General features: G+C 50.2%; 1 protein-coding gene across 7 annotated transcripts in view; it reads right to left on the reverse strand.

Moving 5' to 3' along the window:
- Positions 1-24,250, reverse strand: part of ZFAT (zinc finger and AT-hook domain containing) — a 204,693-nt gene extending 180,443 nt beyond the window's left edge. For all 7 annotated transcript variants that reach the window (XR_011543242.1, XR_011543241.1, XR_011543240.1 and 4 more), the window contains exon 1: positions 23,778-24,250. Coding sequence is in view for 4 of the 7 variants with exons in the window: in XM_008518448.2 (XP_008516670.2) it covers positions 23,778-23,796 (19 nt within the window). In the remaining 3 variants the exon portion in view is untranslated. The remainder of the gene's footprint in view (positions 1-23,777) is intronic.
- Between the last annotated feature and the right edge of the window lie 552 nt (positions 24,251-24,802).

The following is a 24,802-nucleotide window of genomic DNA, read 5'->3' on the forward strand; positions in this document are numbered from 1 at the left end:
GCTGTGCATGTGGGGGGCAAGGAGTATATGGGAAATCTCTCTAACTTCCTCTCAATTTTGTTGAAAACATAAAGCTTCTCTAAAAGAGAAGTTGAAAAAAATTTTTTGTAAGAGTGGCAAAAAGTTCCAGAAAGATGGAATAACTGTACTTATCCCTATTCCTCCCACTAAGCACAACTGAAAAACCTGGACATTACAGATCAAACAAACAGAAGACTGTGAAGGTTGGAGAGAAGGTGGCAGAACAGCTAAGACCCTTGGGACCTGAGGAACAAGATGGTAAGTGCCTGGGGTTTTCTCTTTGCCTCCTAGAACCCACAGGAAGAAACACCAACAGGCGCAGGCAGAAACAGCTCCAACAAGAGTCTGCTCTCTCTGGCCAACAGAACAGGGAGAGGGCAGCCTCCCAAGATGGAAATCTTTTAGACAGTTATTTGCCCTACAACAGCCAAATCCCATAGACAGCACTGTGGCCCTTTCCCATCTCTGCCAGCAGAGGCCAAGTGGGAAGCCAGGACTTCCACCCCACTCGGCAGTTAAGGAACCCCCACCTCCCACTCTGATGGGCTGGTATCAGGGGAGGCCTTTCTTCACATCCTCACCTCCACGTCACTGGAGGCACCAGGGGAGCAGTACTGAGGCACCTCTTCCCCTCCTAGACAGGGCTGGTGTCAGCAGAGACCGAGTGGGGAGCCCCACTGGCTATAACAAGGCAGTACCCCCTTTCTCCCACCAGAGCAGCGTCAGAGGGGGTCTGCTAACACAGAAGATTTAAATAAGATCCAGAACCTCATAACATGATATCGAAAATGTCCAGGATTCAATCAAAAATCATCCCTCATGATTTTCCAAGAATCAGGAAAAGACAATCAACACACACTAACATGACAGGACACAGATATTAGAATTATCTGACGAAGATTCTAAAGCAGCCATCACAAGAATGCTTTAATGAGCAAGTACAAACATGTTTGTAATAAATGAAAAAACAGAATGTCTCAGCAAAGGAATAGAAGACAGAAAGAAAAAAAGTGGAAATTTTAGAACAGAAAAATACAATAACAAAAAATAAAAATTCAATAGATGGGCTCAAAACAGAATGGAAAGGACAGTAGAAGAAAGGATCAGTGAACTTGAAGACAGAATAATAAAAAGCACACAAACTGAATAAGAGGGAAAACGGGCTGAAAAAAATGAGCAGAGCTTCAGGGGCTGTGGGACTATAACAAAAATTCCAACACTTGTGTCATCAGAATGCCAACAGAGAAGAAAGACAGTGGGCATTAAAAAGTATTCAAGGAAATAATGGCTGAAAATTTTCCCAAATTTGGCAAAAGACGAAAAGCCACATGTTCAAGAAACTCAAATAGTATAAACTCAAAGACATCCATGCTGAGACACATCATCAAACTTCTGAAAACTGAGGGAAAAGAGAAAACCTGAAAGTAGCAAGAAAAACAATTTCCTGTATGGAAAAACGATTCGAGTGACAGCCGATCTCTCACCAGACACAATGGAGGCCAGGAGGAAGGGGGAGACAACATTTTCAAGTGCAGAAAGGAAAGAACTGTCAACCCTCATCCTGCAAAAACACCCTTCAGGAAAGAAGGGGAAACCAAGGCACTCCCAGATGAAGGAAAACAGAGAAGTTGTCGCCAGCAGACACAACCTAAAACAGTAGCTAAAGGAAGTTCTCTAGACAGAAGGGAAATGATAAGACAACAAATCTTAGGGCATCAAAAAGGAAACAGCAAAGGGAAGTGTAAAAATATGAGCAAATATTTCAGATTTTCTTTCTCCATTTAGTTTTGTAAATGACGTATGACTGTTAAGCAACACATATAGCTCTGTCTGATGTGGTCCTCAGTGTATGTAGAAGAAATAGTTACAATAATTCTATTATAAATGGGGGAGGGTAAAGGGATGTGAGGCTTCTGTACTTCACACAAACTGGTAAGATGTCAACAAACAGTTCTGCATCTTGACTGCGGGGATGACGACACAAACCTACGCGTGGGACAAAAACGGATGAAAACTACATACACACATTGCGCCAACGTCAATGTCTTGGTTTTGATACTGCACAAGAGTTATGGAAGATGTCACCACAGGGTCGGGGTGATGAAAAAGTTCAGGAGATGTATGGTGGTGACGGTTGTGCAATAAGGTGAATGTCCTTAACACCGCTAAACGGTACACCCGAAAATGGTTAAAATGCTGAATTTTATGTTATGTATATTGATCAAAAAAAGATGTAACCATTGGAGTAAACCAAGTAAAGGTACATGAGACTTCTCTGTACTGGCTTTGAAACTTCCTGTGAATCTTTAATTATTTCAAAACACGAAGTTAAAACAAAATACTCTGGGGGCTCACACGGTAGCAAAGCAGTTAAATTCCCATACTCCGCTTTGGGGGCCCAAGGGGTTTGCCGGTTTGAATCCTGGGCATGGACGTATGCACCGCTTATCAAGCTATGCTGTGGCAGCATCCCACATATAAAATAGAGGAAGACAGGCATGGGTGTTAGCCCAGGGCCAGTCTTCCTCAAAAAAAAAAAAAAACCTCTTGCAAACAACATATACCTCTGACTGCCAGATTGGATCCTCCGGAACGGCCCTAAATTTGAGAAGAAGCGTGTATACTGCTCGGCATATCTGTGACCCCATCTGATCCCAAACTACGAGGTATGTAAGGCTCAGAGAAGTGGCGTGAGGCGGCTCAGGGCAGACAGCCAGGGTTCAGTCCAGCCCATGTACCCACCTCCATGGATGGCGGGGTGACGCGGGCTCTGAGGGGCTGGCTGTGTACCCACATCTTTGTCAAGCACCCTGCACCCCACTTGCACACATTACCTGCAGCCAGAGCTCCACCCAGCCCAACGCCGTCTTCCCTTCACAACGGTGCTGCTACGGACACAGTAGGCACTCAATTAATGTTAGGTGGACAGATGACTACAAATACGCTTCACCATTTATCCATAACCACTAGAAAACAAGAGGCTGCAATGCTAGCCTATTGAATTACTCTATTTAAAAGCTGCAGTTTAAAAAAATCTCTTCTTTCCCCTCTTGATTTGTATAAATCATCCTCTCGGCTCTGTAACTACCTTGCTCTTGGATTGATTAACTCGAGAGAGAGTTCACAGCCAGAGCTAAGAGCCTACGAAATTATCTATCATATGAGAAGAGGAGGGTGGCAAATTCCTCCAGACTTGTGTTTTTGTTTTCTTGTTTTTCACTAGCCCTCAGGATATTAAATTCATAAGAGCTGGCAGCTTCCCAATAGGAGAGGAAATATTTTAACAACATAAAGCCAGACTGTGGTCACATCCAACGTAATGAATAAAGTCTCAGAGTGTGCAGTTTAGTTCAATTTAAGAAACCTTTTTCCTTTATCTTGAGGAAAAGAGGCTTGGACCAAGACAAAATATTTTCCTTCCATTTTACAGAACTTTTAACCAGCTGTGGATACACCGTATGTATCCCCGTCACCACATGCACTGAGAACTTGCTGCAGCCGAAACAAAAGGATTCAAAGAGGAAGAAGGAGAAGAGAGGAAGCTTAAATCAACTAAACCCTCCACGAGCCAGCACCACGCAAGGCCCTGCCAGGCGTATGTAATCTCCACAACGACCCTGTGAAATAGATTTGCCCATCACAATTCCTCAAATCTAAGACAACATCTATTTTAAGAGGCACTGATATTTCACACACCACTAAAAAAAATAAAAGCACTGCCAAATAATCTAAGACACACTGGTTTCTCATCACATGATTCTAAGACACCTTTCAATTTTAGAGATGTGAAAATCTGACTCTCAAGGGGCCAGCCCCGGTAGCACAGTGCTTAATCGTGCACTGCACTCCGGCGGCCCAAGGTTCTCAGGTTCGGATCCCCCATGCAGACCTACAGAAAACTCACCAAGCCATGCTGTGGCAGTGCCCCACATACAAAGTAGAGGAAGATGGCACAGATGTTGGCTCAGAGCCAATCTTCCTCATCCAGAAAGAATGTGAGTCTCTGAATCAAGGAAGTTCAGTAACACGCCCAGATTCCGATGGAGGTGCAGCAGCGTCTGAGTGCCAGAAGGCTGGACGTGGACATGGGGAAGCCTGGCTCCCAACCTCTGCTCTTTGCTCAGAAGTCCCCATTTCCCCACTGGGCACCCCCAACACACACTCGGGCTAGGAGCCCTGCTTCTGGGCTCACCTCCATGACAACAACCCTGCTCTCAAAAGAGGGAAGGAGACAAATGTTTCCTGAGTGCCAGGCCCCTCCACATGCCTTCACCTTCACTCCTGACACCACGGCTGCTGCTGGCCCAGAAGGCACTGCTGTGAGAAATGGAAAAATAGACCCCTTCCTTAAGACGCTAGCTCCCCCTGTCAGAAAGTGGTCATAATATACTGATTTTGTTGGAATAAAAAACTTCAGTACCATTCACAGAAAACAGTCATAATGAGTATACAAATCTATGATGTGAAATGAATCCCCTTAGATGTGGTGCCCCTGTGCAGTGTGCAACCTGCATAGCCATACACAGTGGCCCTGCTAGTAAGTCAGCCATGAAGATATTATCCTGTTAGAGATGAGAAAGCTCTACCTTGCCTAAGAGGATCAAATTCACGCCTGTATGGTTCCAAAGTTACTTGGTCAGCTATAAAGGGGCTTAAAAATCAGGCAGGAAGCACGTCGTGCATGAGTGCGTGGGCATGTGTGTCTATACAAGAACACACTAACCACACGCCACAGGAGAGCATGCAGAGAAGGCAGAAACTCCTCTGCCTAAGGCCTCAGGCAGGGCTTCTCAGGGGAGAAAAAGCTGAACTGGTCCAGGAGCTGGCAGACGGCTCGAGGAGGATGGGAGAACGGCGCTCGCTGCAGGCGGGGAGCAGAAGCAGCCCAGCCAGGGAGGCAGAAACAGAGGAGCGCCCAGACCCCTGAAGGGCCTTAGGTGCAGAGAGGAGGACAAACTCGAGGCAGGGCGGCTCAGTGGGGTGCCTCCAGGAGGCAGGCAGCAGCCAAGGAGATTGGCAGCGGCTCTTGTCTTCGGAGAGCCCACGGGGGAAGCTGGCCCAGGAGTGGCGAGGGAGCCTCCCCAGCAGGAGGCCCACCCGGGAGCAGTGGGGCCAGGGAGGCCCTCAGAAAGCCAGCCCCTGGGGAGAGGCAGCTGCCCCCAGGTCCACTGATGGGGCCAAAAGCTGCAACCACATGTGGAATCTTTGGGTTCTTAAATGTGGCAACTAAATGAGATTTTCCTGAAAAGAAAACACAGTGCAGACCGACAAGTCCAGTCTGTGGGTGAGATCTGTCCTGAGGGCCGATTGGCTACTTCTGAGGAAAGGGTTTCCACCCAGGTGACGTGGGGACCGCAGTGAACTCACAGGGGAAAAGGCAGGGAAACCGGACCGGTCTGAAGAGACGGAGACAGTGATAATGAGAGAGACAGAGACACAGAGAGACAGTGAGAGACAGAGACAGTGAGAGAGACAGAGACACAGAGAAAGACAGAAAGAGAGAGACAGTGAGAGAGACAGAGAGAGAGACAGAGACAGTGAGAGAGAGAGAAACAGAGAGAGACAGAAAGAGACAGAGACAGTGAGAAAGAGACAGAGACACACAGAGAGACAGAGACAGTGAGAGAGACAGAGAAACAGAGAGAGACAGAGACAGAGACAGCATGAGGATCTACTTTCCCACCATCTGGCGCCCGACACCCACTCCGTGCCCGGCTCTGGGGAGGCGGATTATGAACGCCAGTTACTCTGCATTCTACAGACTCTGCATTTTTCAGGTCTTCCACAATAGGTATGATCCAAGGAAAAATTAAAGTTAAAAAAAACACAAGTTGATATTAGAAATATAAGGATAGTAAGCGACGAAATAAGGCCTCCCTCTTTGGGGGAGGAAGATGCTGACCCCCAGCCAGCCTGGGCCTTGGGCAGTCTGCAGTGCTCTGAGCCAAACACTGACTGAGGGCCGAGCGGGGCCACGGCCACGACAGTTCTCGGAGGCGCACACTCTGCACGGGGGTCAAACGGCTTCTCACGGCTGATGACTTCCTGTATGTCTCTTTCAGGCTTATTAGATATTTGATGACTGGAGGGGTGAGGACCTTATGTCTTATGCTCTCCCTGTCAGCCTCTCATGACATGTTAGGTTGGTAAATAAAAGTGCATAGTATTCAGATGACAGAGGGAGGGAGGGAGAGAGAGAGAGAGAGAAAGAAAAGAGAAAATTGCTTTAACTATAAGATAGATTTAGATTTAGAATCAATGTGGAAAAGGCATTCTTGACGGAAAGTTACATGCGCTGCAACAAGATACCCAGGGTGTGTGGACAGCCAAGCCTTCAAGAGCCAGATTCCAGAGCCACAGGGTGCGGCCCAGGTGCGCAGACGGTCCAGGATTAGGGAGGCCAGGCAGGGAAAGGCACAGGAGCCCGAGGAGCTGGATGCTCTAGGAGAGTTCCCAGGTGCCAGCCACGGGAAGGAGAGGCATCAAGACTTCATGGCCTGGAGTGGCACCGCAACCTCCCCCACCCCACCCCCAGCTGCAGACGAATATTTACACTGCGTCCTTTGTCCTCACAGACCTTCCTGTCGCACCTGACCCTCCCCCGTCCTGAGAAGCAGCCAGCATCACCGTCACCATCGTCTTACAGAGGACAAAGCTGGGGCTCAGAGAAGTTGTGAGTGGCCAAGGAGCCCACAGCTAGATAAAGTCAAAACTTAACCAAGCCCTTCCAAGCCGACCACCACACCTGCCCGCCCACCTGGAGGCCAGCACGGTGCCGGGAGACACTTACGTCCTGTAAGACGACAGCGGTCTCTGTGAGGAACACAAGCCGTGAACCCCACCCCACAGCCAGTGTCACAGTTAGAGGGTCACTCATTACAACAAAGGAGGGTAGCTATACCAAAAGGGGACTTTGTTCCCTGTGTGTCTGTCATCATTTACTGCAGCAATTCATCCCAGGGCGCAGGAAGCTGGAAATGAGGGCCCCAGAGGTGGGTGCTCCCGACTCACAGGACCACGCCTGAACAAGCATGACCACTGCGTGGCTTGGCAATAGGTCCAGAGCAAGACAACAGCGGACCGCCACATATGGGCAGACAGCTTTTTTAGCAAAAAACAAAAATATCAGTTGTGACCAACACACAGCAAACCCAGGGCCTTCACTCACCCACAGTGGGCACCATACATGTGCTAGCAGCACCCTCTGGTGGCTGATCCCTGCACTACACCCTCCATTCACGGACGGAGCCATCACCAAGGCTGAGTGGACCACAGTGGAAAGATGGCCAACATTCACTGATTCCCAACTCTCTGCCCGACGCCAAGCTTGGCTCACGACCTAATAAACTTTCAAATTAATCCAGTGAGGGAGGGGCTGCTATCCCCATTTTAAGATGAGTAAACCGGGCCCAGGGAGGGGACTGCAGAGTCACACAGCCAGTGAGCACGCAGCAGGAACACAGCCCCAGCCCCCACTGCCCAGACCTAGCACCCGTCCTAAATGAGGGGTCTCTGCATGACATTGCTGCTTCCAAGCAGGAGCTGGGTTTGTCATGGCAGCCCAGTCCTGACCAACCCAGCACATGGACCAGACCCAACTCCAACCAGAGTCTGTCCTCATCACAATCAGCAACAACCCGGCCGATTCTCCATCTGCAGAAAAGTTATCTTCAAATCTTATGTACTGTCCCATTTACATGCACATTTCTGTGTGTGCGATGGAAAAGATGCTGAGCTGAAGAAGCCTGGCTCAGAGGCCAGGGTGTGCTTCCATCCACGCAAAGTACAAGAAAGGCACAGCTTCGCTGCCCTGTCTGCATCAGGACGGGGTCACCCCTGGGTGGGGGGCTGGGGCCGGGGGCTTCGGGGTGTGGCGGAGTTCTGCTTGGTTACGCGGTGAGTTCACTTTGTGAACATTCACCGAGCCGTTCATCTCTTCTATAAACACTTTTCTGCATGTATGTTATACATCGATCTAAAAAAACTTAAACAGCAAATTTTAAACGAACGGATATAGGTAAAAAGTAGATTCTGACTCACAAGTGAATCTCATATTTAAAACGAGATAGTGTGGTCAGAGAGAGGGGCAGCCTTGAAGCCCAGACCTGGACATGAACCCAGGTGCCCAGCAGCCCTGCAACCCGGCTCGTGTACTGGGCCTCTTGAGCCCCTGCTTCCTAGTGTGCACAGGGCTGTGGGAGGACCGCAGGACACTGTGAACGTGACATGCCAGCTAGGTGATCCACACCTCCAAGGCCCCGTCCCTCATGAAGCAGTAGGAAGGGCACCCGCCTGAGTCAGGGCCCAGGTCCCCCAGACCCTAAGTGGCTCTCCACCTCCACTGTGACAGATTCTGCCTAAGTCTCTGAACCTCTCTAGGCCCAAATCAGAAGTGGCCTTGGAATGTTTTAAAGTGGAACCTGGTCTTCAAGCCTCATCCAGAGGCGAATGCGTAAGGAGACTGAGCCACCTGGACAAGGGTGCAGGGACAGCGCCACCCAGCGCCCACCTCCCCTGCAGCCCGGAGAGGCCCATCATGCACCTGCCCTCCCGGCTCCCAACCCCCACCCATAAATATTCTCCACTTTGCCCTCCCAGCTCTGAGGTTCGGCGCGCTCAAGTTCTGATAAATGCACACCCTAATTTGCAGTATTATTATCACGCACCTCATAAAATGCTGATGAGCACGCCAACTTCTATAGCTCACAAAGTTAATGTTTTTATTAAATGCAAGGGAGAAACCCCATGGGTGTTCCCTTGCTGAAACTGGATTAACAAAATAAAATGAGAAATGCTCCGTATCAGCTATAATTAAGGCTGGGACAACAGTTGCATTATAATTTTATGCATACACATTTTTTCCATGTTGAAAGTTGGCATAATTTTTTTAAAGTTATTTTTAAGCACCCTCAAAGTGAGAGCCCTGGGCTATGGAGTACATTCACGTTTAACAGAAGCACGGCCGAGGCAGGGCCCTTTCCTTAGGAAAGCACCACAAGTAATTTTATATAAACAGGAGCCCCCCAGCGACCCAGTTCTTTAAGTAGCAGCACTATCCCCCAAAGCAGATGAGAATGTGGGGAGCCCCCTGTGCAGACCTCTGACATCACAGCTCCCCATGTGCAAATTACCGAGGTGGCCCCAGAACTCCCACACCATGCCTCTAAATAGTGGCCAGGTCTCAGGGATCATTTCCAAGTTAAAAATAAAATGTGGGGGCTGGCCCACTGGTGTCATGGTTAAGTTCACGCACTCTGCTTTGGCAGCCCAGGGTTCACAGGTTCAGATCCCAGGCGCAGACCTACACACCACTCATCAAGCCATGCTGAGGCGGCATCCCACATCCAAAATAGAGGAAGACTGGCAGGGATATTAGCTCAGGGATGTCACCTCTTTTTGGTGAGGAAGATTGGCAACAGATGTTAGTTCAGGGCCAATCTTCCTCACCAAAAAAAATAAGATAAAATAAAATAAATAGAAAAATAAAATGTGCAAAATCCCCTCCCACTTTATAGTGTATTTGCAAGGAACAGCAATGCCCGCAGCCACCACCACCGGGCCTCTGAGTTTCCAGTTTTGAGTTTTTGTTGCTTAACTTTATTTTGGTTCCTTTGTGTGGCTGACGCACCTTTCTTCTTACTTCTGAAGGAAAACAGCTGCCTCAAACCAGCTCTCAGCACCTGACCCAGGGTAAAAACTAGGTTAAAAGCCACATCAGCGCAGCGGGAGCAACCTTTCCCTTCCCGATCCTGCAGGAATCAGCTCAAAAATAGAGGCGATCACAGCTACCTCGTAAGGAAGATGGAGGGAGGTCATCGTGTGGGGGAAGTGCTGGGAAAAGGGCTCTGTGGATGGCGAGAAACGGCACAAGTGCAGAATTCTACAACTGTGAACTTTGTCAATCCGGAAAAATCCAGCTGGCTAGCTAAACCTCCCTACTATGGTCCTGGTGGGTCCTGCTGTCCTCTGACTACTGGTGTCATCGGTAAAGATGCCTGCCAGTGTGGGCCCCACATGTACACACGTACATGCGCACATACACGCCCAAATGCAAACATGCACGTGCACACACATGCACACGGTATATGCACAAATGCAAACACACACACACGTGAACGTACACACACATTTCCCCGAGGGAAAGAAAGCACGTGGGCAATTCAGCTGTGAAAGGGGCACATATAAACAATCCAGCATCAGTAATGACAGCGAGTAGAAATCAGGGCTTGTAATCCCAGGTGCTGAAAGGAGAGAGAGAACCCCGAGGAAGGGGAGAAGGAAGGTGGGAAACAAGGGGAGAATTCCCAGGGTGAGGGCTCACGTTTCAGGAGTCTGAGATAGTCGGTGCCTGGAGGGGCGGCGGGGAGCGCCAGCAGCAGAGTGGGGGCCTCAGTTCACACAAGAGGAAAGTGCATTCAGCCCTGCAGGATCACTGGCTCAGGGTCCCACAGCCCCACTTCGATGCCAGGGCCCAGCCTCCTCCCTCTGCCTCAGGGGCTCCAGTTCTACCCACAGGATCTACTTCCTGGCATCCGCGATCCACCAGGAGAAGGAGAGCACAAAGAGAAGCCAGGGGCCCAACGCAGCCTTGGAAATTGAGAGACACTGGGGTCACCACAGCCACGTTTACTGGTCGGACCTGGGTATCGATTACTGATTAGCCCACTCCAGCCCGTGTCTCCTCACTCTGCTTCTGGCTTATTTTAGCAATTAAGTCCGTTTTCTCTAGGAAGGCTCTAAGCACGAGCCCGGCACACAGGAGGTGAAGATGCCGCCTGCCCTCCTCCCCAGTTCCTGCGGTCTATTCACATTCCACCACATGGGGCAGAGTTCAAACCAGACGAAAACCAAGTCCTTAGAAAGTCTGATTCTTACTCACCCCTCCTCCTTCCTGGGCAATATTTCAATTCAACACAAATGAGACCCGCTCTTACTGGGGTAAAGTGGAGTGCCAGGAGCCCCGAGGGAGAGAAACACAACCGAGCGGTGTTTCCAAGGCTCGAGCTGGACAGTCTCCTGGGTAAAACAGGCTTGTCAACACAGCCCATCAGGCCGGCAGACTCGCTCAGCACACACACCGTCCCTGTAACGTGCTAGGCACTGTCTCTGCGGGTGCAGGCAGGTCCCTACCAAGCAACACCTGCGGGAGCTATGGGAGGACAGCTGCTCCAGTAACCCACGGCTCAAGAGGCCCGCGCCCCGTACAGGCCCGGGCTGACCTACAGAGATAGGACCACTGGTGTGATTTCAAATTTTCTAGCATTTACATTAAAATAAAAAGAAACAAGTAAAATTTACTTTAACAACGTTTTATTTAACCCAGTATTTCCAAAATACTATCACTTGTAATCCACTTTCAAAGGGTCAATGAGAAATTTCACATTCTTTTCTTTCTTTTATACTAAGTCTTCAGAATCCAGAGTGTATTTTCCAACTATAGCACATCACAGTTTGGACTAGACACAAATCCAGTATTCCCATTATTTCTAGGACACCAAGCAACTTTGCCACTGCCGATCAGAGAAATGTGGTATGCAGGTTCCACTCCCTGACCCCCAGGAGGGACAGGAGAGAGTCTCCGTCACCCCAAAACCTTTGGGACCCACTGAGTTAATAAAATGGAGGGGCCAGCCCAGTGGCACAGTGGTTAAGTTCCCACGTTCCGCTTTGGCGGCCCAGAGTTCGCGGGTTCGGATCCTGGGTGGGGACCTACATACCACGTGTCAGGCCATGCTGTGGCAGCTGTCCCACATACAAAGTAGAGGAAGATGGGCACGGATGTTAGCTCAGGGCCAGTCTTCCTCAGCAAAAAGAGGAGGATTGGTGGTACATATTAGCTCAGGGCTAGTCCTCCTCAAAAAAAAAAAAAAAGAGACAAGGAATTAGGAAACCTAGCCCTTGCCAACCAGAGTCCCTGTCCACACTGTTACGGGAGTGGCAGAAGACAGAGGGACATTTTCATTTATTACCATCACAGGTTAGAGGCTGGCTGTCTGCTCCAGACTCCCGAGGTCATAATCAAAGGAGACGAAATAAAATAACAGCCCGGCAGGAACTGGAGGCACATGCGGGAAACAGGCAAATTCGACTTCAAATTTTAAACATCCACTTTATTGATTGTGAAGGTCTGAGATTGATCTCAGTTATAAAGTGTTCTGAACTTGAAAATTAATTCTAGGAGAAAGTATGGCCCTTTAATATTCAGACGTGTCTAGGGTCCTTTCAAATTCCAGAAGAGATCTTCAAATGTAAGCAAGAAGAGCTGCTAGGGAAAGAATTCTCCAAACCCTACTGGCCACCCATCCCCCAGCCTACCAGAATCATCTGGTCCATTCTTCCTGGTAACTAGGAAATGAAATAAGCATTAGGTGTATTCTCCAAATACCTGGGCTATTCAGTTTTTATTAGGGGAAAAAAATAATTTTTAATTTATGATCATTAGTCTCATAATTCAACATTTAATGAATGCCTGTTATATGTCACATAGGATGCTAGGCACATTCGGAAATGAGGAGGACAAAGACCAACCCTTGGGGAACATAAACAATTAATCTCCTTTTATTCATGAGAATAATTTAAAGTGACTGAGCTTTTATTTGTAGCCTAATTTTGTAGACTCTGGCCTTGGAAGGGACAGAAAGGTGCCTCAGGCCAGCGTCCCAGCCAGTACCTAGGCGGGGCAGATAGCCCTAAGGACACCCACCCTCGCCGTGTGCGTGTGCGGGTGGCTACCACTTACGTCAGGGCTGGGAACTTCAGAAGGTCAGCAACCAGCTCTTCTCCCCAACCCAGGTCCAGGTAGTGCAGCTGCAGGGGGACCCTGGCAAGCCCCGCTGCATCTGAGAGGCTATCTGGTGGCCCCTCCGTCTTCTCCCCTGCAGGCCCAGCATCCCCTTCCCTCGGCCATGCCTGACAGGTCAACATGCTTGAGCAGTGCCTGCACTGTAGCCGTAGCCAGGCCAGCCCCTGCTCCCTTACAGACCCCACCTCCACAGGCAAGGGCGTCTCCAAGCGACTTGCAGCAGGTCCTTTCACAGGCATGTCCCCCAGGGGGCGATAAAGCGCAAAGAGAACTCTGGCCGCGGGAGCTGGTCCTGAGCAGCCGGCAGGAGACTCTGCAAAGTAGAGAGGACCAGCAAGTGCCTGCTTCCTGGTTGTCAACTTTTTTTAAATTCAGGAACCTCATTCTTCAAGTCTCAGCTCCAACCTCGCTGTCTCAGACTTTTCTTAAATCCCTTTCAATATAAACTGGTCCCATTACTTTCTCTTACTCCCCACCCTGTGTTTGCCTTAGTAGCAATTACTACATTTTCATAATTATGCATTTAATGGTGTGTTTGTTTAACCTCTGTCTCCCCTAAGAGATTGTAAACTCCAAAAACATCAATCTCATTTAGTTCAAAATACAGTTAAGAGCTTAAAAACATCAATGTGAAAGGTTAATAAAGATATTTACCTATAAACAGAGAAACGCTGCATTTCCTCTGTCATGAGGACCAGAACATTTCCAGAGCGTTCACCTAAGAAGCCCTGAGAAATACGCCAGCTGAGTTACTCTTAACTCACTCTTCCTAGCAAAACAAACAAGACAGCGTGCAGGGGAAGACAGATGGCTCAGAGTGGGCCACCAGCCAACCCCCAGCAGAGGCGAAGCTCTTAACTTCCCTGGCCCAGTGCCCCCTGTCTATAAAATGGGAATGAATGCAGCATCCGGAATGGTGGTTACAAGGAAGAGAAACAGACCCAGACAAAGGGCCTGGAAGACAGGTGCTCAGTGAAGGCTAGAGAGTCCAGACGCCGGCAGGGCACCTGCCCCAACAGCGGGGAAGTCCCACCTCAATTTCAGGGCTTCTGCTCCTTCCTGGAAACTTACACCCTCCAGCCATCTCTGCCGCTCCCTGTGTCTACACCCCCACAAAAAAGCAGCAAAATTCAGTCCTTTCACTGAAATACAAGGAATACACTCAACTCAAAAGTTCACAGACTTGAGCCAGCCCTGACGGCCTAGTGGGTAAAGTTCGGTGCTCTCACCACTTCGCTGGCCCAGGTTCGTTCCCTGGTTGCAGAACCACACCACCGGTCTGTCAGTTGCCATGCCGTGGCGGCGGCTCACAGAGAAGAACTAGAAGGACTTACAAACTAGGATATATAACCAGGCACTGGGGCTTTGGGGAGAAAACAAAGAGGAAGATTGACAACAGGTGTTAGCTCAGGCAACTCCTTCCCTGGGGGGAAAAAAAATGAAAGAAAAAAAATCACATACTTAAAGAATGTAAAATAAATAAATAAGTATCAGGGGAAAACCCTAAAATGAAATACAAACAAACAAGTGAACGGAACCACATTTTACATGAGGACCCATACTGCACTGAAATGGGAAGAGAGGGACTCTGGAAGTTGGTGTTTGCACCATATACCTCAGGCTACAGAGAAAAGAACATCTAATCAAATCCTGAACTCTGGTTACTAGGCTTCTTTTTCACAGAGACATGGGTTAGCAATTCCGAAACTATTTTTAGGATATTCTAGGATTGAGCAAACAAGTAACTTACTGTGGATACTGGGAGGCGTTTCTCCCCGTTGGAGAAGGGAGTTATAAATACGGGAAGGGGGAAGGGCAGAAGAAGCTCTGTGCTGTTGGACCAGAATTGGAAAGATCCACATGAACTCAAAAGTTTTTAAGATAAAAACAGAGATACACTTGTGTGTGGGCATGCATGAACTTCTGCACACGTCTGTATGGTGTATACACACACATGCATCTATTTCCCAGCTGTGTTTATTGAGAAGCAATGACACTCTAGTGACAGCAAGCTCACCTCGCTCCCAGATCTCAGTTTCTAAATACCATTCTCCACTTAGACAAACCAGGTCTCCTTGTAGAAATAACTGATTCCACAGCTGGAAACGGAACATCCTGTTGTACAGAAAGTAAGGAAGTGCTCAAAGAGGGAGCGTGTCAAAGGGGCTTCAACTGGCCAAAAATGGGGCAACTTGAGCATCAAATTAAATAACAATACAGGATTACAACCACTGACAAAAACAAGAATTGAAGAGTTCATGGTAACATGCACAAACAGATAAAGGAAAAGGGGATGTTCTTGTTCACATAGAAAGACAATTATAAATGCAGAAGAAATGATGGAATTAGAAACTCATCATGCAGCAACCAGGACAATGATAACTGATTCGGGCAAGAATCATCAACAGATGCTAAGGCTCGCCAGTGAGGAGAGTCTGAGGAGCGAGAGCAGCAGAATAAGTACCTACAGTCCCAAACATTTCATCACGAGATAGTTAACCACAAAGGAGGAAATGGGCAACTTACCGTGAAAGAACCTGCCCTCCTCAACTGTCGTTGCATCACCTGCCAGCCGACAAGTCAAGAGTGTGAGCCTCCTGCCACGAGGGTGAAGAATTCAGCGCCACTGCTGGGTATCCCTGCCCAAACTGCAGACTCTGAATCTAGTCGTGAGGAAACACCACACGAAGCCCAGAGAGGGGACATTCTACAAAACAACTGGCCCACGCTCTTCAAAGTCATCAATGGCATGGAACCCAAAGACGGAGGAACCACTCCAGACTAAAGCGTGAACAGACATGACAACAGAACACAGTGCCTGACCCAGGATTTCCTTTCGCTTTATATAAAATTACAGGGACAGTTGGTGAAAGTGTGAATTTCAATTGATGAAATCTGAATAATAGCATTCATCAATGTTATTTTCTCTTTTTTTTTTTTTTAAAGATTTTATTTTTCCTTTTTCTCCCCAAAGCCCCCCGGTACATAGTTGTATATTCTTCGTTGTGGGTCCTTCTAGCTGTGGCATGTGGGACCCTGTCTCAGCGTGATTTGAGGAGCAGTGCCATGTCCGCGCCCAGGATTCGAACCAATGAAACACTGGGCCGCCTGCAGCGGAGCACGAGAACTTAACCACTCGGCCACGGGGCCAGCCCCTGTTATTTTCTCATTTTGATAAGTGTAATGTGGTTATGTAGTTATGTAATGTGGGAGAAAGTCCCTGTTTTTAGAAAACCACTGAAAATATTTAGGAGTGGGTAAAGGGGCATTACGTGTGCAACTTAATCTCAAATGGGTGAGAGAGAGAGAGGGAGGTGAGAGGGAGAGGACTAGGGAGCAAGAGAGTGAAAGGAGGGAGAGGGCATATTAGAGATTCTCAGACATCCTCAGGCAAGAAACTCACCAACAATATTTACCACGCCCAGAATTTAGCCACAGAACCCTTATGTCGCATCACCCCTCTTACCTGCTCAGACCGCACACATGGAGCACAATTCGGGGACCAGGGAGATAAGTCAGTCACCAGAGCTGGTCAGGAACATAGAGAGAAAACAACCTGACAAACAGCAGCAGAAGAAAAGGCAGGGAGAAAGTGGAAGAGACGGAGAGAGCAACCTCAAGAGAGACAGCTGGAGGGCCAGAGAGAGCACAGGGTGAAGGGCTCCACACTGCAGGAGGCTCTAAGGAATTCTTATTTAAAATAAAGCGAGTTAAGAATGAAGGATGCCCTGATCTGTGTCCCTTATATCCAAGAACTCTGGCCAGAACCTCCAAAGGTCAACGAGCCATCACGCCAAACCTCTGAACTCCAAACCAGGACTCTTTTCCCACCCAACAAGACCAGCCTCCTGGGGGCCACCAGGGGTCAAGGGCACAGTGCCCTCCTTTCACTTCTGACCCTGCCCCTGGGACACCAGCCAGGAAGTAGTCACCAAATCCCATCAGTGGTTCCATTCACCTGATGTCTTTCCCCCCTTCTGCTCAGTTCCTGCCACCAAAACTCTATTCCGGGTCTATGCCCCTCACATGGGCATTTCTCACATGGCCCCCAACCAGAGAGCAAAGACTCAAGAAAATTCAGAAGGGAAATTACAGGTGCTTTTCCTGTTGACTTTGTTTTCTTCTAAAAATTGAGAAGGGCAGAAGGATGAAGAGGAGAGGGAGAGACAGACATGAGAAAAGCAGACCTGAAGCCCTCCAAGGGCTCTGCACACTCCTGCACCTACGTTCCCACGACCTTCCCCCAAAGTCCGGGGATCTGAATCAGGGCTCCCACCCCAGCCCGCACACACCTCACAGGCAACCAAGGAACAGAGCCAGATCTGCGCCCGGAGCGCGGGTCGAACCCCAACAAGGGCAAAGGCAAACTCAGGCAGGCAAAGGGTGAAGCCCCCAAGTATGGGATGCACCCAAATCCCTAAGACAAGCAGTAAGACCCAAAGTCAGAGAACTGGGTCACACTCAGAGAACAATGCTGTAAGGCCCCCACACAGCACTGGGACACAGCAGGCGTGGGATGGATGGAAACTGTCATTGTAAGAACAGGAGTGCCCGAAGGTCCTGCAGCAATGGGCAGGGTATGCCTCGGGGTGGGCACAGCAGGCCCAGGGAAGGTGGCACCTGGGGGGCGGCACCCGGGGGGCGAGGGAGCACCTGGGCCAAGGACAGCGGCACACCCATGCACTCTCGGGCAGTGATTTCCACGACAGACTCTGAAAGCCGCAGGCTGCCCGGGCCAAGTCTCAGGCCCCTGAGTTAAGCCTGGGCTTGCTGGGGTGAACCCTGGAGACCGCCTCAAAACCCCTCCCTGAGCACCGGCCCCTCCGTGCCAGGCACTCCAATGGTCACTCCTGACCCATGCTCCAGAGAATGAAATCCCGACATGAGACAGGGTTAGCTCCTATCTTACAGAAACGGAAACGGAGGCTCAGAGAAGTCATAAGAACTGTCACCCAGGGGGCCAAAATTCAAAGCGAGGTCCCTGAGACTGCCCGGCAAGTGCTATTTCCCAGAACCTACATTCCCGGGGGCACCACAAACACCCAACCGGGGCAAGGTAGAGGCGGCCCAGGTGGAGGGCAGCAGGCCCGGCTGGTGGGCATACATCGGGGTAGAGACCCCGCATTCGGGCAGAGAGGCTGTCGGGGTTCTGCAGCTCGGGCCTGACCCGGACAAATGAGGCAGGAGGGTGTGGGGGTCACCGCAGAACTGGGCCGTCCCTCCCTCCCACCCGCAGAAGCCCGCCAGCCCGTTGGGCGGGCAGCGTCTGTTCATGGTGCCGGCTCCTTCATGCCTCCTGCCCGTACCCCTGCTGTGGCCGCTGCCCTCCCACCAGCCTGGTCACGGCTCCACCACCCTCCAGGCTTGGCTGAGCCCCTGGCCCAACCCCAGGCAGCACTGACCACGACGCTTGTGCCCCCACTGCAACCTGTACATATTCCAGCACTGCCCGGGGCCCTTGTACAACCTAATGAGTTTAAACACGTGTACACGGCCGTATAACCATCACCACAGTGAAAACACAGAACATTTCCACCTTCCTACAACACAGAACTTCCACCTTCCAAGCTCCCCCTCAACTCTGCAGTCAAGCTCTCGCTCCTGGCCAGCTCCTGGTACCCACGGATTGCTTTCTGTCCCTGGAATTCTGCCTTTTCTAAAATTTCTTATCGCTGGAATCATGTAGCATGTAGTCTTTTTTTTTAATTGTAGTAAAATACACCTAACATAAACGTTACCATCCTAACCGTTTTGAAGAGGACAGTTCAGTGGCATTAAATGCACTCACACTGTTGTGCCACCATCACCACCATCCACCTCCGGAACTTTCACCTTCCCAAATTGAAACTCTATTCCCATCAAACATTAACTCCCCACTCGCCGCTCCTCCCAGCCCTTGGCAACCACCATTCTCCAGTCTGTCTCTACGAATCTGACTATTCTAGGTACCTCACACAAGTGGAATCATAGTGTTCGTCTTTTTGTGACTATTTCACTTAGCATAATGTCTTCAAGGTTCCTCCATGTTGTAGCATATGTCAGGATCCTTACGGTATAGTAAACAATGCTGCTATGAACATGAGTATACAAATATCTCCTTGAGTCCTTGCTTTCAGTTCTCGTGGGAATATACCAAGAAGTAGAATTGCTGGATCATATGGTAATTCTATTTTTAACTTTTTGAGGAAGTGCCGTACTCTTTTCCTCAGTGGCTGCAACCATTTCACACGCCGATCAACAGTGTACAAGGCTCCGATCCCTCCACTTCCTCGCAGTAAACAGTCTTTTGTGCCTGGCTTCTTGCACTTAACATGTTTTTGAGATTAATCCATGTTGCTACCGCACTGGTTCATTCATTTTTGTCGCTGAGTAGTGTCCCATTTTTGGATATACCACAATTCCTTCAGCTAGTCACCAGGTGAGGAGCACTTGGCTTGGTTCCAGTTTTGGCCTATTACAAAGAAAGCTGCTATGAATACATGCATGCATGCATGCATGCATACATCTCATTGCATACATGTCTTCACATGGACGTGTTTCATTTCTCTTGGCTAAACCATCGGCCAATAAGCACAAGAAAAAGTGCTCAACATCACTGGTCATCAGGGAAATGCAAATTAAATGAGATGCCACCGCACACCCTCTAGAATAGATAAAAGGCAAAAGACTGACGACACCAAAGGTCGGGAGGATGTGGCACCAGCAAGGAGGATTCCCTTCCACTGCTGGCAGGAGTGTAAAATGGTACAACTCCTCCTGAAAGCTATTTGGAAGTTTCTTGAAAAGTTAAATATACCTTTACCCTACAACCCAGCAAATCCACGACTTGGTATTTATTTACCCAAAAGAAATGAAAATATATGTCTACAAAAAGCCTTGTTCAAGAATGTTCCTTGCAGCTTTATTCACAATAACCAAAAACTGGAAATGAGCCCAGGTTTTTATCACATAAACAAACCTGCACATCCATACAATGGAATACTATTTAGCATAAAAAGAAACAAAATACTGAATCTCAAAAACTTGATGCTGAGCGGAAAAAGCCAGGCATGAAAGAATTATATGATGTTCTACAAAAGGCAAAACCAATGGATGATGACAGAACTCAGACTAGTGGCCGCTGGGAGTGAGGGGCAGGGACTGGGTGCGAAGGGGAATGAGAGAACTTTCGGGGTGATAAAAGAAAGTCCTATACACTGTTAGGGGTGTGGGTCACATGGGTGGTCAAACTGTCCACTTAAGGTCTGTGCCTTTCACTGTACGCAAATTACACCTCAAAAAGAAGCGTCTTTAGGCGGCTGCTGAAATGCAAACTGGCTGGCCTCCTTATCCTTCGGTCCTCAGTGTTCATAATAAAGACTCAAGCTTCCCACTGCTCAAGAGACCCTTCGCCACAGACCTCCACACCCCCACCCCTGCCCCGGCCTCAGTGCTCATCTCGTCACACCTGTGGGTGTGTCACACCTGTGCCTCTGCACCACCGTCCCCTCTGTGGGGTGCCTCTGCTCACCCTGCAAGGTCCAGCTCAGGCACCTCCTTCAGGAAGCCCTCCCAAATCCCTGGACTGGGCTAAGTGCACCGGCTCTGCAGCCCTCCATTCTCGGGGCTCACTCCCATCCCTGCTCGTGGCCCCTTCTCCCTCGAGGAGGTGGTTTTCCAGGGCTAGGACTGCACGAGATCCTCAAGAGGAAAGAGTGTCACAGTCGACTTTGCATCTCCAGCTCCCGGCACAAAGTTTGGTACAAACACTTGGGTGAACTGGGGAATCTGCTTGGTAGTAAAAAATAAAAAAAAGAAAAGAGAGAGAGAAAAGAGGAGAAGGAACAAAAAGTCCTAAGGGGCAGAGAAGTGACAGTGGCCCCTGGGGAAGAGGCCCACTGGCAGAGAGATGAAGAGAATACTGGACACCAAGAAGGAAGCCAGTGAGGGCCCCACAAGGAGCCATGGTGTGGCAGTTACCCGCCACTGCAGGAGGCCAGCACACCCAAGACCCTCATTTTCCAGAACATTGCTCCCAAACCCTGCCGTTCCTTGGCTCCAGGTGCGATGGCTGGGCTGGTCCCCTCATCCTCCTGGGTCCCCAGCAAGGCCAGAGGCTGCCTCTGAAGCCAGGTCCCTTCCCAGCCCATCCTGCCCCAGCCCAGACTCATTTGGGGGCACAAAGGTGCCAGATTCCAGAGTGCAATGGTTTGCAGCTGCGTTTGTTACACGATTTAAAAGAACAATGAAAAGTCTGTCCCCAATTTAAAATCCGTTTTTATATTAATATGCCAAGCGTAATCCTTTTACAAGCAAACGCAATTATCTATATATTTCATACGTTCCTTGCAAAAACAAAAGGGAAGCCGCTTCAAGCCTGTAATACATGTTTACTACATTTATTTGCTTCACTCCCCGATCACTTCTTTTCTTTTAAAAAATTAATCAGTCTATCCCACCTTTCCATCCACAAATGTTTTCAAAAAGTAACGAGCTACACAATAGAAAGACCGGGCCCAGGGAGGGAAGGGAGAAGGAACAGGGCCACCAGCACCCAGAGGGCACTCCACTCTGAGGAGGGGCAGGATTGTGTCTCCTTTTGCAGATGCGGTTCCAAGAGTCACATGCCTTCCTTCAGGTCAGGAACCCGGGAAGGAGCAGATCGCTGCAGGCAGAGCACACTTCTTTCCACTCTCCCAATTGTTCCAGCTCTTACAGTTGACACCTGCCCTTGAGAAGTTTCAATGACAGTGAAAGTTTAACAGGATAAACAGCTGAGAACAGACAGAAAACTGAACTCCAGGCTAAATCCTTCTCCATAATTAAATCAGCCCATCTTGAGGGGGAGGTTTTGAGAGGCTGCATGCATGAAACTACCTACAAAAGGCAATGCAATTAAGGAGAGTCTTTTCAATATATCTAACTCTTGACTGCCCTCGCCCCAGGCAGAAACTTAATTCTACTTCAGGACAGCTATCTTTGAAAAGTTGTCATGTAAATTATAAGGTAAGGGGAGAAAAGAAACAGGAACCATTTTATCAGGCGGCTGTGAAGGGAGCAACGCAGTAATCAATCTCCAGTTTACAGCAATGACCATCCAGCTAGGGTACCACCTACAAGCTACACCCTACAGAGCTCATGCAGCTCCAGCTTGTTAGTTACTCCACTGCCTCTTCTAAATTAACCTAAGAGCCAAACAAAATAGAAAACTCTCCAGAAATAGCTGCCCACAAGTTAACAGTAATACATTTAAAAGTATGATCTTTTCTCATTTATTACAGCTGGAAATCGAAGGAAACTACAACAAATGCCCAGGTTTCTTTTTAAAAGCTGTTGGGTCAACTCCAGAAGAGGAGAGGCAGGCCGTTCACTCTATCACCAGCAGAATGACCTGGGACACGCGGGCACCAAATCCAGGAGAAGTCATCGTTTGAAGAAAGCATGAGACGTCACTCAGGGCTCCGGACCCACCCCTCTGGCTTGAGGTCGGCTCCCTCACTCCACTACACACACACACACACACACACACACACACACACACCCCCAAATCTGACATGACAGTGGGATGAGGGCAGGACCAAGGCGTGAACTGCCCTTTGTCCCTGCCTGGCACGTGGGGCACCATGCAAAGCCAAACAGGTGCCCCTGGGGGTCGGGGCGTGGCGCCAGCCAGCCAGCCAGCCAACAAGCTCCAGGTGTCTTCTCCTGGAGCCACTCACTAACGCGGCGCCAACAGGAGCTGCAGGCTCAGGATACCAGGCTGGAAGCCGCAGTTGTGCAGGGCGAGCCCCTGCGACCTAAGTTTGTATTTCCAAAAGGTCACTGGGCTCTGCAAAGACACCAGACTGGAAGGGGCAGGAGGTGACCAGCTAGCTCACTCATTCTTCCACTCAGGAAACACATCCTAAGCACCTACAGGGGGCCCAGCGCTGACCTCGGGGATGAAAGGACAAGCCAGGCAGGCACGCAAGAGCTTGGACGTCATCCCCAGTGGGAGGAAGCCGATTTGTAAAGCATCAGCTCCGCCGTTTTATAACTGTATGAGGTTGACCTCTCTGAACTTTTGTTCCTCATCAGCAAATGACACACGAATTCGAGTTGTTGGGAGAACAGCGAAAAGCGGGAGGTCAGTGCCCGGGCGTGCAAGCTATTGTTGACCACAGACGAAGGACGCCAGGCTCAAGGTTAAGAGTCTTGGACCAGGTGTTCCGTGGAGGGCCCATCACGCTATTGCATCCAGCGAACGGAAGGGCTGCTTGGGCCGCGAAGCCAGGGACGGCTGCATGGAGGAGGTGGCATTTGAGCTTAACTTTAAAGGGCCGGGAACATGGCCCCGCAGAGCTGGGCGGCCGTTGAGGGGAACTTAATGCATAATTGATCACAGCGTGTTACACGGTTACCCGCAGCAACAACGCCGATCCCTCGCGTTCATGGCTCCCTCTAGAGGACACACGGCAACTTTCCTTGGGCAGCTCAGTCAAACCCTGTCCCTTCAAAACATCCTGGCCAAGCACGTGGCTCTAAAGGAGCTGCCCGTTTCACGGAGGAGGAAACCGAGGCCAGGCAAGAAGGGGACCCAGCCACGGTGCCCGCGGCCAAAGAGTTGGCAGCGCCGGGATTCGAACCTGCCGCCCGCCAGGACGCCTGCGCTCCGTCCGCGGCGCGCGCCCCAGCCCTGACGGTTACCCTGGAAACGGCCCTGCGCACGCGCACCGCCTCCCCGGCTCGCTTTTCCGCGAGCACCCTCGCTACTTTTTTTTTTTTAATAAAAACCCAAGGCGGCGGGATACCGCCAACGACTGAACGTGCCGTCGAAGGACGCCGCTACGTCCGCTCTCCGCCCCTCGCCGCGGATCCCTCCGCCGCCCGGCGGCCCGCGCGCTGCTTCCCAACTCCAAGCTCGAAACGGCTTCCCGCGCGCCGCGCGCCGCCCCACCCCCACCTCATCCCCACCCCAACCCCCAGCCCGGCTCACCTGCCGCCTGCGTCTCCATGGCAACGCCCCCACCGCGGAGGAAAAAAAAGCCTCGGGCTCTTCCGGGCCCCCTCCCGCGCCGACCGAGAAGGCGGGGCGCCCCGCTGATGCTTCGCTTTTTATTTTTATTTTTTTAAGAAAAGAGCCGGCGAGGTTATGGCGAATCTGCGGCATCCAACATGGCGGATGGAGTCTTCGCCCTCCTCTTCACGGGGCGCTGACGCCGGCGTAGCGGACGTCAGCCTCGGATGACCCTCCCCCAGCGCCGAGCGCGGCCCGGCTGGGCCGGGCTACTGCGCATGCTCTGGGCCGGCGGCCGTGCTTTGGATCCTGCTCCGCAGATTCCGCCGCTCCGCGTTTTGAGCCGCTCCTGGGAAGGGGCTAACGGGAGGCCTGGAATGCGGATCGCAGGATTGGGAGTCTGCCGTGTCCTGCAGGAGCCAGCGTGCACCTGTCGGCCCATCCTGGGACCCACGTGATGCGGAGCCACCGGGCTGGACGTAAAAAGAGTTCAGGGTTCGTGTCCCAGTTCTGATCTGGGACAGCGATTTAACTTTTCTTGGACTCAGTTTACCAATTTGTCAATCGGTGTGGTTACAGCCTGCCACCTTCTCAGGTTGCCCTGTTTGCAGAGGTGGGATGCTTTCCGCTGCGGGTACCCGACTTGATTTAGTCGTACAGAGAATTAAACAGCCTGGAACCACTCGAGAAAGCGGCGGCCTTCTCTCTGTCCTCCTTGTTTTGCAGAAAGTCGCAGCTGGGTGTGAGCACGCCTCTAACACTTGCTCCTTTCCTGCTTCTGGCTCCCCCACAGCCTTCTGCAGGCAACAGTGTCTGGTGGAGATGTAATGACCTGGTTTCCGTTTTTGGTGTTAAGGTGGTTAGCTGTGCCGGTTCCTTCGACTCTGCTCAAATGACATCTCCAGGGGAGCCCTTCCGACCGCCCCCCCCCCCCCAATTTAAAGTAACCCTCCGAAGTCACTTTCTGTTTTCTACCTGGTATCAGTTACTATCGGGCATTAATT

Source organism: Equus przewalskii, chromosome 8, assembly GCF_037783145.1.
Source record: "Equus przewalskii isolate Varuska chromosome 8, EquPr2, whole genome shotgun sequence".
In the NCBI taxonomy this organism is placed as follows: Eukaryota; Metazoa; Chordata; class Mammalia; order Perissodactyla; family Equidae; genus Equus; species Equus przewalskii.